Source organism: Rousettus aegyptiacus, unplaced genomic scaffold (genome assembly GCF_014176215.1).
Source record: "Rousettus aegyptiacus isolate mRouAeg1 unplaced genomic scaffold, mRouAeg1.p scaffold_m13_p_6, whole genome shotgun sequence".
Taxonomy (NCBI): Eukaryota; Metazoa; Chordata; class Mammalia; order Chiroptera; family Pteropodidae; genus Rousettus; species Rousettus aegyptiacus.
In genome coordinates this window covers 106,645,198-106,661,368 of record NW_023416309.1, presented here as the reverse complement: position 1 = coordinate 106,661,368, position 16,171 = coordinate 106,645,198, and the positions used below count along the sequence as shown (strand labels likewise).

The window sequence follows — 16,171 nt, the reverse complement described above, 5'->3', positions numbered from 1 at the left end:
GTATAAATTACCTCACAGGACATCAGGAGAAAGCCTAACGTGTGTCCTCTAGTGATTCATTTGGGCGGACTACTTTCACACTAAGCTAAAAGCAAAAGTTCAGTATGGGGTCACCAGGGAGCCTCTCCCTCCTTGAGTGCAAGAAAAACCTCCTCTTTGTGAAAGCTCGGCACAGTTGGAATCAAACTCCACGCAAACAGGAAATCGCCAAGATTCTAGGTAAAACCGGTGCCTTATTTTTTAAAGGTCAAACTTTTTCATTCACTGTTTCCCGAGCGCCTATTAAGTGCCAGGCACGTGACACGTAGTCGTTATGGATCTAGCATGTTCTCTGTGGGAAGACACGAAGAAAGAAAGTGCGCGCGCATGCACACACACACACACATGCACACGCACACGCACACACATCTGGTCAATCTACAGGAGAAAGGCTTTCAGGGAGCTAGCTAGCTGTCTTTTCTCTGAAAAGCAGAAATGAAAAGGTTACACACACGCGCGCGCACACACACGCACATGCACACCCCTCTGTCCCCCAAAGTGTCTGGACTGAACTCTGAGCAGGGAAAGTGGGAGGCGTGAGACGAGGGGGGATGGGCGCGAGAAGTGGTTGGGTGACAAGGTGGAAGGGCCGAGCCGGCGCGGGGATCGCAGTCGGCTGGCTCGCCGCGCCGGAGGCAGGTGCCAGCGGAGCGGGGGCGGGGGCGCGGGCGCCCGCCCAGGCGGGGGAGGCCGGCGCTACCTCTGCCTCTCGGAGTCAGGCGCGCAGACCAGCTCGCCGGGAGGAGCCGGGGCCACCCGTGTCCCCGGCCGCCCGCAGAAGGAGCCGCGGGGACGGTCGCGGCAGCGGCCCAGCGACAGCATCCTCCGGAGAGACGCCCCAGGCTGCGCGGCCGCCTCGCGCCTCCCAGAGCCCGGCGCAGCCGCCCGCGTCCTGCGCTCCTGCCGCCTGTCCGCGCGCGGGGACAGCCACACCTGAGCCCCGCGTCCCCGGCCCTTCACCTGCCGCGGGCTCCCGGGCGGGCGGGCGGGCGCGAGGAGAGAAGGTGCGAGAAACGCGGGCCCCGGAGACACCGTCCCCTGGTCCCCGCTCCGCGCGGGGAAGGGACGGCCGCCAGCGCCGCGAGCCCCCGCGCTCCCTGCGCCCAGTTTCCAAGTTCAAGAGCGACGCGCCTCGGAACCGGAGCTACCCCGCGCGGTGAGCGTTGCGGCCGGATCCGCCCCGGCCGGCCCGCGGGGCTGCGGGCGGCGCCCTGCGTCTAGCGTCCGCCGGGACCTCCGGAGCCGCCCGCGCGCCCGGCGGGGCCATGCCCGGACTGCGCCGGGACCGCCTGCTGACCCTGCTGCTGCTGGGCGCGCTGCTCTCCGCCGACCTCTACTTCCACCTCTGGCCCCAGGTCCGGCGCCAGCTGCGGCCCCGGGAGCGCCCGCGGGGCTGCCCGTGCGCCCGCCGCGCCCCCTCGCGGGCCCCGGACCCCGCCGCAGCCGCCTCGGACCCGCGCGGGGCCGCGCACAACTTTTCCCGAGTCCGGCCGGGGACTGAGCAGCACCGCGGCGGCCGCAGTGGCCCCGGCTCCAAACTGCAGGCCCTCTTCGCGCACCCGCTGTACAACGTCCCGGAGGAGCCGCCTCTCCTCGGGCCCGAGGACTCGCTCCTGGCCAGCCAGGAGGCGCTGCGGTATTACCGGAGGAAGGTGGCCCGCTGGAACAGGTGAGGACCGCGCCCGCCGGGCGGGAGAGCGCGCCCCCGGGGCCCCCGCCCTGCGCTGCGGCGGCTTCGCCCCGCGATCAAGCCCTGACTCTGGGGTCCGAGCGTGGGCCCCACCCAGACCCCACCAGCTGTCCCGGACCTCAGAGTTCAGCCGGGGTAGATCTCAGTGCAAGAAAAAGTTTCTGTGAAACAGCTCAGCTAAGAAATGCTCCCCGCCCCTCCCCCTCCCAAGCTGCTTCTAGTTCGCTCCGTAGCCCAACTTCTGTCCCCTGGGCCATTTCCGCCCTCTCTCTGCGTGTCCTGATGTGGAAAGCCGCTGCTGGACTTCGGTTTTCCGGAATGAGGTTTTCAAACAGCAGTTCCAGAGCCGCTTCGAATTCAGCACGTACCTCTCTGCCCTTGAGGCAGACGTCGGAGCATTCCCGAAAGCAAGGCTTCTCCCTGAAAACCCAGGTCTTTTCCCTTGCCTTATTCCTCTGCCGCTCAGAGATCAGGGGAGGTCAGCTGGGGCGGAAAGTAAACTGTCAGTTCCCAGCTCGCCACTCTGCCCTATTTAAAACGTACCTTGTCCCTCTCTGGTGAGTGTTAACCTTAAGGCAGCGTTATTATTATCCTGCCGATTTGGTTGACTTCAATCTGAGGCTTGATGCTTTCACAGAGGAGATACAAATCTCCCTGGGAGTTTTTTAAACCCTAAGCAAAATGTAGAGAGAGAGAGAAAAAAAACACCAAACATATTTAGGATAAAATTGAGAAGGATGGTTTCATAAAAGGGCCTGGGGTGTTGGCGAAGATGGACCCGTCAGGACTGAGATCCACAGCTAATGGTGGAAAGCTATCAGATGAGTTAGGACTCTGTTTTGAAATGCAGACTTGTCTAAATATCACTCTCAACCAGAGTTCAGTTTTCTGAATACAAGAGATTGCAAAATGAGGTGTCATGGGGGTGGTTTTATAATCTCCTGGGAGGATGGGGAAACCATCATTTCCCTGCAGAAACTCAGTGCTAGCCTAATTTAACTGCTTGCTCATGACTCTGGAGCGCTGAGACCAAAGAGAGGGAGAAACCTGCCGAAAGAAAAAAGAGAAGTTGAGAGTTATTGGCTGAAATCACTGTGGTGAATTTCAATTGCAACTCGGTGGCTGATGACTTTGCATTAGAAAGAGAGCAGTCCTCAATTCCATCGCTAATTGTGTGCCATAAAAAGGCGGCGTGCAGTTTCTTCCCTGACACTGTCATTTTTAATATTACCTTTATCTCATCAATAACATGGGAATCTGGATCAGCGAACTAAGAGATTTTGCTCTTAGAAAATTGTCTACACGTCCATTGCAGGTGTAAGAATGAGAGACAGTGGGCTTGGTCACTCGCTTTTGTAAATGCACATCGGCATTCACTTCGTCACGTTGCTGTGGCCTTAAACTTCCCTACGTTGCTTTGGTTTTCCGAAGGATCCTCCAGGAGAATATTTGGGCAGAAGAGCAAAAATCTTTCTCACCAGTCTGTGCTAACATCGATTTTAAGCTTGGTTTCTACACCACTGTGTGTCACAAAGACACGTTTACTGGCCAGAAAAGATCTTGGTCATTTTAACGGAAAATCAGTGGGGATTGGTGACCTTACTATATTGAGGGAAGGGAGCAGTTTTCTGTGCTTGGTTGACTGTGATAGTTGTGATATTTAGTCATCACTTCCTTCTAATACTTGAGATCACAAGTGAGATTCGTGGGTCGCTAAGGCCAGCTGCAGGAGGGTCCAGCTGAAACGGGACCTCAGAGACAAAGAACGCCCTTCCTGCGCCCAAACTATATTGTAAACGTCAGTGCGATATTGGCATGCATTCACGTTGTTATGAATATCGGGGTAACAAAGGGAATATGGAGGACTCTAACCAGTGCGAATCTGGATCATGCTCAGCCCTCTATTGTGAGAGAGAGTCACTGATTACCTTAAGGGAGAGAGTCCCCTGACAAACAGGAGGACGTGCAGAAGCATCGATGACGCCCGCACGCCGGCTGCCACGTGCCCGGCCAGTGAAGGCTCCAGATCTCGGCGCAGACAAATAATTAGAATGGACAGCAAAGGAAGACGCAGCGAATGGCCTCGCTAATTGTTTATCTCTTGCACAAACAAACCCTCCTTGTTTGTAGCCACAACCCAGGCAACATTTAAAAACCAAGGATTTATAGACATATGTGGTTGAGATCATGCCAATAATTGCCTGACATTAACTGCTATCCAAAACAATCATTATCAGCAAACCATCTGCCAGACCAGGAGAGGTGCAGGTAATAAAATAAGCCAAATCAGCATTATTCACCACTTGCCCAGAAGAGACCATTAGTCTGAGTGAGTGATTTATTTTTACCATCCCACTAACAAGTAATGGCATGAGGCTGGAAATTATCTTTCTATAACTTGAGCTCAGTACCAACAAGGGATAGGTAAGGCCCTGACGTGCCGTTTTGAGTTCACACCGTGGAAGATGGAGCTGATACGCTGTTCTGAATGTCTCAGGGTCTCAATCAATAGCTGTGCATTAGATGCCAACGTTTAGTTAAAAGGCACAAGATGTGTCGTGTTTAGGGTGTTCTGTCACGTGCTGTCTGACACTCAGGCTTTCCGCAAACCTCCTCAACTGCTGCTCTTCCCTCCCTTCCTCTGTTCTCCCCGTTTCCTCCTCAAAATGTAACTATATGTGGCAAAATCCAGGTTAAAAATGGAATCAGGGACAGTGTTTCTGTCAGGTGGTCAGCCACGGACGCCAGCGAGCGAGCCGGCACCAGGCTTCAGCAGGCAGGAGGGAACGTCCGGCGCTTGTCTCGAATAGTGAAGAGGACAGAACACAGGGAGCGAGGGAAATGTAGTCTTTCTTCACTGTTTCAGGCCAGAAACCGACAGGCCAGACGAAGCCTTTTCCTTTCGAAGTCATGCTGGGAGGCGGGGCTTCCAGGGAGCACAGGTAAATACTGTTCATGTCGTCACCATCCTTGCATCTTAGAGACCAAGTCGGATTATTTCTTCCTGCCCACAAGCCGCCCAAGCCAGACAACGTCTGTCCTTCGACATGTCGAAACTGGCCAGCTTGGCCTGGCTGTTTACCCACATATCTTTGGTTGCTTCCTAGGCATCCCCCTGGTCTTGACGAGCAAGGTCAAACCAGGTCAGACCTCCCCACTGGAGAAACTCCAGCGGCTACAACACAAATGGGAGTTTTCTACTCTCTGCTTTTCTTTCGTGACATCTTCCCCAGGTATCAGGAAGGTTATATTTTCCTGCAGTCGTGGATCCAGCATCCCTCAGAAGCCTGTGAGCACGTGCGTTTTTCCCACCATCGGAAGGGCCAGTCTTTCCCTCTCCTCCTACCTCCTTGAGTCCAGCCCTGAGTCTCTCTTTGAAAATCACAGTGAAGAGACCGGGCAGCTTTTCAAAAATGACAGTTGTTCAAGGGGAATTAATTGGCCCACGTTTTTCTGGGGGAAGCTTTGAGAAGATCTAGAAGCCGAGACAGATGTAAGAGGAGAGAGAGAGGAAGAGCCAGGAGACAGGAAAAAGAACTCAGCTGGAAATGAGAAATACCTAGTCTAGGAGTTTTTGAAAGAAAACCTTCTTTCTACCACGGCATCTGTGGAATGTAAATACAATCTCTTTATTCTCATACCCTATCCTCATCCTCTATCCTCCCCTCACTCCCACTTTTTAAATCTCTTTTCTGCTTATCTCATACTGGCCCCAGACTGTTTGGAACATAAATTTATAGGGAGCAGGCAGTTCAACCCACAGAGCGGATGAAAGCCCAGGCTCTTACTCATGGGTGGTGGCCATTTGCCTTTCTCCGGAGTCACCAGGCCCCTTGTCTGATTCTCCCGCCAGTAATGCCAGGCTAAGAAAGGAAATGGCCTTCTGGGGTTTGAGAGGGACTTCCACCACGACCTGTGTGGTTAGCAGAGGGTGTGCAAATCCTGACTTTCATTTCTCATTTCTCCCAAGCAAAGCTTTGCTCGGCTGGTTTGGGAAAAGCTATTATTTGGGGTGGTTTCTGCATCCTTAGACTCGTAACTGGAGGAAATCTCTCCACTTTTCTGCAAATCAGAAGCTCTGAGCAGATGGCGTCCAAGAGAGCTATCAGGCCCCCTTACCCTCATTCCAAAGCCCTGTCCTCATGGCCAGCACCACAGAAAAATCAGGGAGTTTGTTGATGTTGTACATCCAAGGAGGACAGGCACTTCCTGTTTCCAAAAACATCAAAATGAAACCTCTCAGCCGAGAATTGGAGGATGTTTTTCAACCTGACACTTTCCTTTAGCCCGACCAAGTTCTCATCAATGCCGGGAACTGAACTGGTTAATTCTTTGTATGCAGATCTCCCAAAACCTGCAGTATATGTCCCAAGTACTTTACCTAAAGTTGCTAACCGAGGCTTCACGACTTCTCTAGAAGCAGGTGCCCGTGGTAGACAGGATTCCCGGATGGCCCTTGAGATCCCAGCTCTGGCGTGTACACACCTTCTCCCGAGTATTCAACCAAACACTGACGTAGGTGCCGCCATCAAGGGCAGTTGACCTTGGGATAGGGAGATTGTCCAGGTGTGCTTGACCTAGTTACACGAGCCCTTTAAAAGCAGAGTGTTTTCTCCAGCTGATTGAAGAAAAGAAAGTTAAAGATTCAAAGTACCATAAGGGTTTGCTGACTTGAAGATGGAGGGGGCCACGTGGCAAGGGAGGTGAGTGACTTTTAGGAGCTAAGATTGGCCCCCACCTGGCAACCAGCAAGGAAACAAGGCTCTCGGTCCTACAGCCACAAGGAAATGAATCCTGTCAACAACGAGAATGAGCCTGGGAGCCAGTTTTTTTCCCCAGGGCCTCCGGACAAGAACTTGACCTAGCCAACAGCTTCACTTCGGCCTTCAGCCCTGCACAGTGGGCACGCTGGGCTGGACTTCTGACCTATGGCTCCGCGAGCTAATAAATGGGTGTTGTTTTAAGCCACTAGGTTTGTGGTAATTTGTTACACGGCAATCAAAAACAAATACAGACTGCTGTTTACTTCACTTTATAGAGGAAACTGGAGACAGGGAGGTTATATAACTTGCCTTCTGAAGTCGGGCAGCAAGCAAACCACAGGCAAGCTTTGTACCCAGAGGGTCTGGCTCCAGAATCCATGCTCCAAGCAGCAGCTACCCCGTGCCGCCTCCTTTGATGTCCATGGGTCCTCGCTTTTCCTCTTCTGGAAAGGCTTTTCCAACTACCTCCACCCACGCTGGTCCCTCGCTGGTGAGACGTACCCTCTCCATATAATACCATGTTACCTTTTATGACTGCACTGCCCAGCTTCCTGGCAGCTGTCTGAGGCCTCATGTAAGAAGGACTAGCCACTTGCTCCTGGCATCAAAATCCCCCAGCGTGCACATGGTCACACTAACACATCTGTTCCGTGGTTTCCCATAGGGGAGAGCCAGAGTAAATATCTGTGAAACAAGTAATTGGGAACAGACGACATCAGGACTTGGGGGCTGTTGGTCAATGGCCCATTATCTCCTATGAAAAAAAGCCTTGGACAAAAAAATGATCCCAACTATAAAATCACCACACCTGTAACTTATCTGCTCCTCCCTATAAAAGTCTCAGGCTAACCCGCCCTCTGGAGACATTCTGAAATTTGGAGTGGGGGTGTTCTCCTTATTATAGTAGCCCAAATAAAATCGATCTCAAAAAAAAAAAAAATTCCCTCAAAGGAAGTCGAGAAAGTGTCATTTGCCAAAAAGAGGGAATTTCTTCAGTTTCCTGTGCTTTCTCAGATAGAGCAGCCAAGACATCTTGCATTGAAGAAAAATGGGAAACACAGAGATCCTGACTTAGCCAAAGGAATCCCTGCTCGACCCGCAGGCAGGTGTCGACCTGTGTCTTTCTTGTGATTATTCATTAAGCTGGAGGCCGCTGAGAGTCTGTGGATTCTGCTGAAGTAGGCTGGCAGACGGCCGAAAGCCAAGCGGGGTTCCCATCCTAAAGAGCTGCAGCATTAGTGGAGCAGACGGTACTGGGCATGAGAGCATCTATGTACCTGTCATTATAGGCAGGCGCACACATATAAGCCTAATGGAAACCATAATGTGGGGGGCGGGGTGGAGGAGGGAGGAGAGCTTGGTTCTTTATGTGGTCTGTCACTTGGCAGGTTGTCCCAGGGTTGAAATGTGAAATCAGGACAGAACTGAGTTAGAGCGCCTTGGAGACTTTCAATGCCTGGAGCCCGACCTTGGAGGCCGAGCACTGGAGACAGCCAACATAATTTGGCCTGAGCGAGAGGCAAAGTTAAGGGCCTATTTTATTGGATTCGCTAGTAACAAACCAGATAAATTTGGAAAGCCACAGGAAATAGAAAATAGTGGAGGACTATGGGCCCTAAGAAGCCAAGAACCTGCAATAAAATTCAGCAAAATATGGAGAGTCAAAGAGAAACTAAAGGAGCGTTGGCACAGGAGCACATAGACCAAGAAGCTGGACTATTAAAAAGAACAAGGTGGCCTGGGAAGAGATGGGATTTTAGGAAACTTGGTAGAAGTTGATAAGTTAGAAAAGAGGGCTGCTGAGAAGAACGTCGGAGCTGTTCAGCCTGGGAAATCAAATGCAGCTTCCACAGCAAACATGCCTTCAGCTCTCAAACCTGGGTCCAGCTGTGTAGGTCGTGAGTGAATATTGTTGGTGATGCTAATGAAAACGGATTCTACGTGGAGGGACACGTGGTCTCTCCTGGCCGGTTCAGGTGACCCGCAGGGTCTCAGTTTCATCGATTCACCTGGGATTTTTATATTTCTGACTCATTGTCTTCTGTGGCTATAGAAAAGGTGTATCTGTCTGCATTCACAGCTCAGTGCCTGTTTTTTGCTCTGAATTAAGAATTATGCCCAACCAGTAGCTGCTTATTTGTACATTCTGTGCTCCTCTGAAAATTCAGAAGTACTAGAGAAAACCAGACTGACCAACTGCGATTCCATAATCAAATCAAGCCTCTTATTATCTATCATTTCATTGCAGGGTTTTTTTAACTGGGCTCATTGAACCCCACTGAGTTCAAGTGATGAGGGCTATCACTCCTTAAAGTTTGAATTCTGTGCATGTTTATTTTCCTAGGAAATAGTTCATTATTTTTGCAAAGTATTGCCCACATTCATCAGGATCCTTTGTTTTCGAGCGACAGAAATCCAAACTAACGCAAGCAGGAAAAGGAAATGTAGAGACTCAAGAAAATGAAACTCAGTAAGGGCAGCTGTCTCTGCTCTTCCTCTCCTCAGTTCATCTGCCTGTCTTAACCCCCTCCTGCGGTTTTAAATCCCAACAGCCCTGGGACCACTGCAGTTAAAAAGGCCTTCTCCAATTTCCAAAAAAGAAAGGTCCTGGGCAGAAACACTGATTGGCCAGGTCTGGGAACACAGCCAGGCATAGAGGGCTGTGATTGGCCCAGCTTTGAGGTGGGTGGCCACTCCTCAACCAATCACTGACACCAGGGAGGCGGAGTCATTGGCGTTTACATAAGCCTTTTAAAAAACAAATTCATTCATAACACATTCCTACCATGCGCAGATTTTGTTACACCAACCGTTAAAATCCTCCTAAGAAAATAGGAATCTTGGTTTATTTGGGCTTTCTCTTAAATCAACCTGTTCTCTTAATGGGAGCCTAAAGAAGAAATTGATTTGGACCCAGCTTATTTCTCTTCTCACGTCTCTTTCTCCGGAAAATAAGATTTCCCTTGGAGCCAAGATACCTGTATTTTCATCCTGAGGAAAGCACTACCTTCTTCAAAACTGTGTTTCTCCTTTTAAAATTAAGAGGGCAAGTCTGTGGTCCCTGAAGCCTTCTGAACCTCCCTTTTCCAAGCTTTACTCATCTTCAACCGGGGTTTCTTCTTCAAAGTCTGTCACAGTGAAAGTATGGGACATTTTGCAAATATGCTTCATGGATTGCTAAGGTTCTGGAAGGCTCTTTGTGAGTTCTGCAAGTGATTGATTAAATTTTCATCTTGAAAAAAAAAAATTCCCCTTAAGGTCATTTTGATGTAATATGAGAAAAAGCACACAGTTGTGTGATGCACAATGCAGCACTCCGAGCCTGCCCCCAGTAATTTGTGTGGACAGGTGGCTTCTCTTCCTGTCTTTGTTTAATTGGGGAGCATCCTGAGATTGCAAGGTGAGCGGTTAAAAACCGTTTTCCCTTCCAACGACTTACGTATGTCTCTCAGGATGTTTATACTCTGCTACCATATTTTTCTGAATAATATGCAGAAACTAATCCTGTCTTCCATTACCCTAACTCGGAAGGCTGGAATTCATTATCCTTCTTGTTCTTATCGATTAGCTTTTTAAAATAAGTTTACGTATTTGACCATATAAATCAGATTTATAGCAATCAATTCCAAATTTTATCTATTTTATATATGGGGGATTCTGTGTAAAATTTCTTTAAAAAGAAAGTTCTAGGGAAAAAACCCCACTAATCTGGAATATAAGGAAAGAGTAAACTTCTTTTCTCCCTTTCTCTGTGACTGATGTGCTTAAAACCCAAGCCTCCTTCACCCTTTGGCCCCTGCTGTCCATCCCGGGGCTTTATCAATGCTTTTGGCCGCTTGAGCACAAGAAAACCTCTTTGGGGCCCTGTGTACTGTTTACTTTCGCCGCTTAACAAATCCCTTTAAAACCTAGGGAGATTCAGGTGTCCTGGCCACTTGGTACTGTTCTCCCGAGCCCAGCCTCAAGGAAAGTCCCTCATGTTGATGATCTGTCTGGCGGCGGGCAGGTGGCTCTCAGTGGCCGTGGCTCCTCCTATATGTCAATGAGAAAGAAATCCAATATGACCCGTCACAGATCTAGTGAAGCTGTTATGGACCGAATTGTGTCCCCACAAAATTCATACATTGAAGTTCTAACCCACAGTACACCTTAGAATGTGACTATATTTGGAGATAGGGCCTTGAGGTAATTAAGAGAGGTAATTAAGGTTAAATGAGGTCATAAGGGTGGGGCCCATATCCAATATGGCGGTGTCTTTATAAGAAGAGAGAGAGACGTCAGGGATGTGTGTGCCGTGGCTGGGCAGAGTGAGAAAGCAGCCATCTGTGAGCCCAGGAGAGAGGCTCCAAACCTGCCGACACCTTGATCTTGTACTTGTGGCCTCCAGGACTGGGAGAAGTATGTTTCTGTTGTTTAAGCCATCTGGCTGTGGTATTTTGTTACAGCAGCCTGAGCAGACTAATATAGAGGCTAACTCAGCTGGAAGAGCAGTGAATAATCTGTTGGGTTAGGCCTGGCTCGATCTCACTCCCTGAAAGCCAACTCTGAAATTGTCTCCCTCCTCCCAGATGCTCCTTCCAGCTTCAAGAGTCCCCCTGGGCTCCCTCATCAAGGCCCCTCAGCTTCCCTACCTCCCAGACAGGATGGCCTCAATCCCCTCCTGGGGCCACGTGTTTAGCTCCTCACTCATTCTTTTTAATCTATCTGTTTATGGATGGAATTTAAGCGCCCCCTTCTTCTAATGACCATTTTTATAGGTCAAAAGGTGAAAAATGGCTCTTTATCTCTCTCTAAATTCCTCCTATAATAGTCCGAATCCTCCCCAAGGCCACAGATGCCCTCGTGGAATGGGTCGAGAACACAACACCATCTCTCGAGGGGTTTAAAGTTTCTTCCGTAAATTTTTAAATGCTGCCTTTCATGTTAACCAACATGATATTTGGAACAAGAATGAAGATTTGCTTTTCCTTATCCGGGGTATGAAGAGCCTATATTTTATAAGTGATTTTCCAAGGACCCTTATCCATCCACTTATCTATAGGGCATCTGTGATGACAGTTAATGTTATTAACACCGCAAATATGCAGAGTTCTTTCTACTCCCTGAAGCTCTTGGAAACAGTCATTAATTAGTTTATTACCGAAAAGGATTGGTCTTTACAGCCAATAAGAGGTTGGCCTATATATCCCCGTGGAAAGACATCCAGTCAGACCACATTTTATAGAAAGCAGCATCCCCTGGCCTCGTCCCAGGCTGGACTCTATCCAAGACCCCTGGTGAAAACGCTCAGCAGGATCCACAAGTGCCACCTGGGACAGAGACCCTCAGAGGCCAGACCTCTCAGACAGCGCTATCGAAACAAATGAAACTCCCTCAGTACAAATCAATGGTGTCAACGCAGCACAGGGAAAAGTTGGTGCTCTGCGTTTCGTGTAGTCGTAATCCTTACGTCATCATAACAGTGAGAAAAACGAGATAGTAGTCAAACTTGCCATCAGAAAATCAAATATGCCATCAAGGATGGGTTTCATGCCGCAGGCTTTTTGGCGTCAGTCACCTGGACCCCTTGGCAGAGAACCCTTTAGGAGCTGCACAGCAGTAGTAAGTAGGTCAAAGGGAGAATAAGGCCACAGGAGGTGGATGGAACCTAGAGTGAAGAACTCAGAACACTTGTGTGAAAACCCGCTCCGCTGAGAGTCAGCCCTGCTCGGGGGAGCCACCCGTCAACACCTGTAGGGTAAAAACCATCCAGCGCCCAGTAACCCCGGCACTTCCACACGCTCCTCCCCCACTCTCCTCCCACACCTCTGAGGACCCTGCTGTGTGAGGACCAGCATGCTGCACTTGGAAGAGTTCCCCACTGATGGCTCTTAGTGCATTCCTCAGCATAAGCCAGTACTGCGTCTTAGAGCAAGCCCATAAAATCAGTGCACACAGGCCCCGCACTGCCCAGTCCTGCCTGCCGGCCTGTCTTCCCTAAGGAGAGGACTCAAAGCATCGAGGTTCCAGAGGAATGGGCGGTGGGCACACCCTGTGGGCAGTCCTCCACCAGCCTGGCCTTCCGAGCAGAGCTCCTGATTCACGCTGAGTGGCAGTGCATTGAGAATAAAACTCCAGGCAGCACCTTGTCAGAGCTGTCATTCAGCTGGGAGACATGGACTTGGCAATTAGCTGAGCTTGGAGGGAGGAACAAAAGGCTCTTTGTGAAGGTCGGGGAGTCAGGCGGGAGAGGTGAGTGAACTCAAAACCATTGATTGCCCTCTGTCCGCAAGGAAGCCAAAGGTCTGTGGGCAGGCTGGTTCTCCTCAGACAGTCCTCTTGGATCTGCTGTGACGGGCGAGCCCAAGGCCAATCAATAAGTCACAGCCATATGCCGTGGCGTGTGGCCGCAAAATGTTTGGCTGGAAAAAATATTAAAATAGAGTATAAAAGAATTGCCACCGTAGGTATTAAAACCTATGAGTAAAGCAAGCATCAGGTGCCTAATTTGAGCAGTGTAACTTACCAGTGGCCCCTCTGGGTTGAAGTCATTGCAGAATGTCCATCCCAGGTAACTGAATGAGGTGGCACTCTGCTCTGCTATTGGCTGTAAATCCATTCAGAAGTAGGGGATGTCAGCCAAAAACCATGGGCCTGGATGCAGAGCAATTGCTCAGCAGCCCTTCTTTCTGGCAGTGACAGAGGGAGTGGTCTGTTCAGGCCACTTGTAATTTGTGATGTTAAAACCATCTTATCTGCATACAAAAAAAAAAAAAATGCTGCTGCTTCACTCTCCTGGCGGGGGATGCTGTGCCCAACTCATCCACAAATTCAATTTTCTCTAAGTCTAAATTAACAAGTGAGTGGGCAGGGACTGTCAGACCCCGTTGGAGGTGGCCAGCTGGTCCCTTCTTGTCCTTTGGGTCTCAGAGAGGTCTTTTCTGTCCCAGCAACCTAAAGAGGTGTCAGACCCTCTTGTACCGACACCTGCTTTGTCTTCATCGGGGTCGTCACACAGCTCAACCCCTCCTCGTTTATCTGCTCGGCATATAACCTCACTAGACTGTACGCTGTTTAAGGATTGTATTGAATTGAATGGCTCTGTCCACATGTTAATCCCCAGAATCTGCCATCATTGTCTTATTTAAAGGGAGAAGAAAAAAAAAAAAAAGGTCTTTGTAGATATAATTAAGAATCTTGAGAGAAGGAAATCATCCTGGATTTATGGCCCTAAGTCCTCTGACAGAGGTCCTTATTCGAGAAAAGCAGGGCGAGTTTAGACACAGACGATACGAGGAAAGGACAACATGGCCAGGAAGGCAGTGGCCAGAGCAATGCGGTCGCAAACCAAGGAACAGCCACGGCCACCAGAAACTGGAAGAAACGAAGAATGGATTCCGTCCTGGAGTCCCCCCCCCCCCCCAAGGAGCACAGCCTTCCTGACACCTCGATTTCAAGCTCTGGGACTGCAGAACTGTGAGACGGATTTCTGTCAAGCCACCACGGGTGTGGCTGTTTGTTACAGCAGCCGCGGGAAACAGGTGCAGGGGTGGAGCTGTGTTTGCTGCTTTGGCCGTGTAACGCCTGGCGCAGAGCAGGTGCTGAAGAAGTGTTCGGTAGAGGAACGAGCAAGGGAACGCGTGAGAGGCTTCGTCCCCGACAGTCCTGGGTCCATCCCCACAGGCCCTGGGATGCCCGAGGCTCATTCCTTTCAGCCTCAGTCTCCCGGTGTGTAAAGTGGGCTGTAATACCGACCCCAAGGGGTGTCGGGAGGGCAGAGCAAGGGTGTGCGTGTGACATGCCGAGCAGGCTGCCTAATTCAGGCAGCACCGAGTCACCCGTAGATGAAAGAGCACTAGCTGGTTGTTCTTATAACCGATAGGTTATTCGATGCCATCAACATCCAGCCTCACCTATCGATGTTTGATGCTCAGGTTGAGGATAATGAAGAAACAGCTTTTGTGGGCTCCCGTCGCCAGGGAGAAGTACCAGTGCTTCCAGCCCAGCCGCTGCCCTGGCTGTCTTAGCCTCATCTGGTGTTTGCAGAGAGAGAAAGGACATTCACTGATCTCTCCACAGTCGCTTGGATGTCAGATACCTACCCAGTGCTCGCAGACGGGGCCCGGGGCGGGGAGGCACGGACCGGGTCCGTCTGCAGTTAGTCTGTCTTGTTTCAGAGGTTACACACACGCACCCCAACACTCACACACTCTTCTGAGTGAAAACTGGTCAGCTAATGCTCCCTGATTCCTGACTTGGAATGACAGAAATCTTGCAGATTCCAGGAATGACTCCTTTTCTCTTCTTTTCTTTTCTTTTTCTTTCTTTTCTTTTCTTTTCTTTCTTTTCACAAAGCATTTATGAAATCAGGTAAATCGGCTGATCTCTGCTCTTGGAGGCCTTTCCCTCCAAAGCCCACTTCGCACAACCCCGTAAGAGGTACCGTGATGGTCCCCACCTTCAGGGGAGGGAACAGGCTCAGACCAAACGGGATTTCAAAGGCGGAAACAAATCCGAGATGAGATTTGAGCACGGGAGGCTGGAAGGGCGGTGTTTTGGGGGTGTCGCCTCTTGCACGCAAGTCCGGAGGTAAATGTGGCAGAACTGCTCTCGGCTCTCTGCTGTGCAAGTAAAGATTGTCGCGGTCCGTCTTGGGGCGGGCGGGGCAGGGGGTGGCAAGTTGGCAGTAAGCGTTAAAAGCTTTAAACGCAGCCCAACTCATCCATCCTTATGCACCACGGCCCTGCTTTCTTCCTCTTTTACAGTCCGAATGTTTGCTGTCATCATCGGGGAAATCATTATTGGCGAAAGCTCTCACCCGCGTTCCGATCTCCAACTTAGGTTTAATCGCAGAGCTGCCGCTTGCTGGCGGTGGGGTCTCACAGGAGCCCCTCGTGCTGTCCTGACGTGCTTCCCATTATCTCTAAAGCGGAGGGGGGGCAATAACGCTGACCTTATCAGGAGCTTCTGTGGCGACTCTGAGTTAAAACCGCGACCTGTGTAAGACAGGGCCTGGCCCTGTGTCAGTGCTGCGGAAGGGGGAGCTGCTGTCCTTATTGTCATTCAGACCCGCTCTGTGTCACTGGCTCCTCTCGAATCTGAATTTGGCCCCCGAAGACGTGGTTCCCATACCGGGGACGGTGCCCAGCACGCCCCCTCTCGCCCGGGTCCACGCCAGCTCAGAAGCCCCACGTCATTCTCTGGCTGGCTCTTACTCAACTGCTGAGCCAGAGCGGTGACTCTGTGAGGTCAGGATGGCGTTGGGGACCCAGTTAGCTTGGAGTCAAAACAAGTGGTCTATTGAGACATCGCAGAAAACCAGTTCCAAGAGGAGGAAGCGATTGTATTTCAACCAGAAGGGAAATGAGTCTTTGGGGAAACCAGCCCATTTGGCAAAATATCACTAAAACCTTGATACAGTCATTGCTTTCTCAACAGCAAACACGTAAGCAGGCTCGGTGCTCCTGTCCTACCATCGCCCTGGGCTTTTGGAGGCTAGGCTGTCAATCCACACAGGCCCTGGGATGCCCGAGGCTCATTTCTTTCAGCCTCAGGCTCACTAAGCCGGTGGTAAGGCGTCTGCAGCCTGTGGGGCAGAGCAGAAAAGGCTCGGATCGGAAACCCTGGCTGCTGGTTCCTCCTTTCCATGTAGCAGGTTGTCACTTGCACTTTGTGGGCCTCGATTTCATCTGGATTGGAA

At 50.7% G+C, this 16,171-nt stretch overlaps 1 protein-coding gene across 1 annotated transcript in view; it reads left to right on the top strand.

The window, feature by feature from the left end:
- Nucleotides 1-980: 980 nt before the first annotated feature.
- FAM20A (FAM20A golgi associated secretory pathway pseudokinase) overlaps nucleotides 981-16,171 on the top strand; it is a 44,144-nt gene continuing 28,953 nt past the window's right edge. The window contains exon 1 of the mRNA XM_036222320.1: nucleotides 981-1,708. Coding sequence (XP_036078213.1) covers nucleotides 1,305-1,708 — 404 coding nt within the window. The 5' untranslated portion in view covers nucleotides 981-1,304. The remainder of the gene's footprint in view (nucleotides 1,709-16,171) is intronic.